The 2845-nt window shown below is 56.2% G+C and overlaps 1 protein-coding gene across 1 annotated transcript; it reads left to right on the top strand.

The window, feature by feature from the left end:
• Positions 1–217: 217 nt before the first annotated feature.
• Positions 218–2558, top strand: J4E78_000461 (uncharacterized protein; the record flags this gene model as incomplete). Its single annotated transcript, XM_049361125.1, has 4 exons — positions 218–224; positions 432–1433; positions 1674–2351; positions 2404–2558. 4 exons carry the CDS (start codon positions 218–220, stop codon positions 2556–2558), a joined length of 1842 nt encoding a protein of 613 aa, XP_049226408.1.
• Positions 2559–2845: the final 287 nt, after the last annotated feature.

The following is a 2845-nucleotide window of genomic DNA, read 5'->3' as shown; positions in this document are numbered from 1 at the left end:
CCACCAGTCGGTGCCTTCTCAGAGTCCTGCACAGGGCCACTACCCATCACCACAGCACCCAAACCCCCAGGGCCCGCCGCAGCACCAATCGCCCTACATCCAGCAGATCCAAGGCCCCCCACCGCCGCAACAGCAGCAAGAGGTTCCCTACTACTCCCAGCACCACCAGAGCCCCTACAGCACCAACAGTGCGCCGAGTAACTACTCGTCCTCAGGTATGTTTTGTTTTTGTGTACACAAATCACCACGCCTTTGTCCATGCGCCCAGCGCATTAATGACGCCTCGACTTGGATGCCCCGGTCGTATATACCCCCGCGCAAAATGGAATTCTAACAATTCGCAGAAACCCCAGAGCTCATGGCGGCCGCAACAATGAACAGGGGCGGTTATCCTCCGATCTCATACCACACCCCGCAGTCAAACTCACCAGCATCTGTTCAGTCTCCACAGCACGACCAGCACGGCCGGCCAATCTATGGACAACCGCCCAGCCAGATGCCTCAATCAATGTACTACACACCCTATGCTTCGGCGCCAGTTCCCCAACAGTCACCCTACCAGCAGCATCCTTCAAGCGCGCCACAGCAACCAATGGCGACGCAATCGCTGCTCATGTCCCACCAGCAAAACCAGCAGATGCAGCATCAGCAACAGCAACAACATCAGCAGCATCATCCCCAAACTCCTGGAATGACCGGAAGCCCCAAGTCGCGCATGTCGCAGACGCCACTTCAACGGCCACCGTCAGGACTCGGCCCGCCTCAAGCTCCGCCTCAAGGCCCTCCCGTCGGCACCCCCAACATGCACGCTGGCCCTCCCGGAGGACCCAATGTCAACCCTAATGCCGCGCCTGGTCCCATTCCTGCCACCACTCCCCTTGTTGTGCGACAAGACCAGAATGGTGTGCAATGGATCGCGTTTGAGTACTCTCGCGACAGGGTCAAGATGGAGTACACCATCCGCTGCGATGTCGAGTCTATCAATGTTGACGAGCTGCCGCAAGACTTCAAGACCGAGAACTGTGTATACCCTCGCGCCTGCTGCGCCAAGGATCAATACAAGGGCAACCGTCTTCACTACGAGACTGAATGCAACACCGTCGGCTGGGCTCTAGCGCAGTTGAACCCTTGCCTGCGCGGAAAGCGTGGTCTCATCCAGCGCGCCGTCGACAGCTGGAGGAACAGCAACCAAGACCCCCGACTAAGGAGCCGACGCGTGCGCAGAATGGCCAAGATGACCACAAGGAAAGCCCAATCGGCTAACCATGGTAACCACATGGCTGGACCAGGTGGACCAGGTGCTCCCGGTGTTCCCAACTCTGCCGGATTAGCAGCACCGCCCCGACAACCGAACATGGGCATGGGCGGCCCTCAGATGCACCATCACCATGATGGACCTGGAGGGCCCCACGGAGGACCAGATGACGTTAGCGGTATGTTTCACCAGATGTGATGTGATAAGGCGCAATTGTTGTTGGCTGTTAAATGATACCTTTGTCGTTCTTTCTCCATGTACATTACATACTCCTTGATGTAATACCCCTTCGATACCACTGCCCCATGCATGCTTGCATATATACCCACCCCATAGTTACACATGTTTTTGGTTCAGCAGCGCGGGACGGGAAGTAGAGACATGTTTGGACGTGCAAGCTAACTCTCTTTGTGTACAGCCAATGAATACGGTGAATCACACACTCACCATCACCAAGCGCCAAACGGTCAATCATCATCACCTACCGACGGGCGGCCCGCTCAGAGCTTCTACCCGAATTACCCATCGAGCGACTCCGTCGCAGGCTCCAGCGGCATGCCGCCGATCCACGACAGCCTGAGCCACCCTCCGCCTCCATCGCACGCAGCGGGTGTGCCCGTTTCAAAGCAGCAAGAGCAAGACGAAGAAGAGCGAAAGTTAGCCATGTTTGGCGACTTACCTGACTCGAAGCGCCGCAAGTTCATCCTTGTAGATGATGCGCAACGAGGAACTAGGGTTCGCGTGCGAGTTACTCTCGACACGGTCAAGATGGAGGAGATGCCTGATTCTTACCGCAAGTCCAACTCGGTATTCCCTCGTAGCTATTTCGCCATGCAAATGACCTCTCCACCTGCCAGCCCTCGTGGCAGCAAGGTCTTTGCTGACGAGCCCGATGTTGAGAGCGACCCGAGCTTCCCTCTGGCTGGCTCTACTGTTGTGCCTGTTCCAACGCTGGATGGCGAGACTCGTGTGCCGAAGCCCCGTCTTACTCGTGCGAAGCGGTCGAAGGAGATTACGCTCAACGATCTTGGTTACCGCATGAGCTGGAGCCAGAGTCGTGTTTTCGCAGGAAGGACATTGTTTCTGCAAAAGTCTCGTAAGTCAATGGCTCGGTACGAAGAAGAACGTTTTACTAACCTTATCAACAGTTGATGCCTACCGCAACAAGATGAGAAGTAGCATGATGGGCCAAGGTCAAGATGTGACCCAAGTAGCCCCACATTTCGAGACTCGTGTTGGAAAGAGGCGGTGGAACGAGAGAATCGAGAAGAGCAAGAAGGCGAGGCGCGATGGCTCTCCTTAAGAAGTCTCAGGCCACATGCTCCAAACGGATGCCCTGGTTGCAGGCAGCCGCCCCGTTGACCCACTTTCTCGGCACTTGCAGGGAGCCCCTACGAACGACCGGGGTTGACAACCCTTTTCGACTCGGCACCAAATCCTTCGCGACAGGCCCGGCTGTTGCTTACACCCATGTTTCATCGTGGCTGTATTGGGTTTCAGACTGGTCGTTCATCTGCCGATGACTGCTTCTCTCTCTTTTCGATACTTCTCGGCCACCCACCACCGTCTTGATACCCGTCGGCAAGTTAT

The sequence above is a fragment of the Alternaria triticimaculans genome, assembly GCF_023758025.1.
Source record: "Alternaria triticimaculans strain BMP 0046 chromosome Unknown scaffold_1, whole genome shotgun sequence".
NCBI classification, from domain to species: Eukaryota; Fungi; Ascomycota; class Dothideomycetes; order Pleosporales; family Pleosporaceae; genus Alternaria; species Alternaria triticimaculans.
This window is presented reverse-complemented; position numbering and strand designations above follow the sequence as displayed.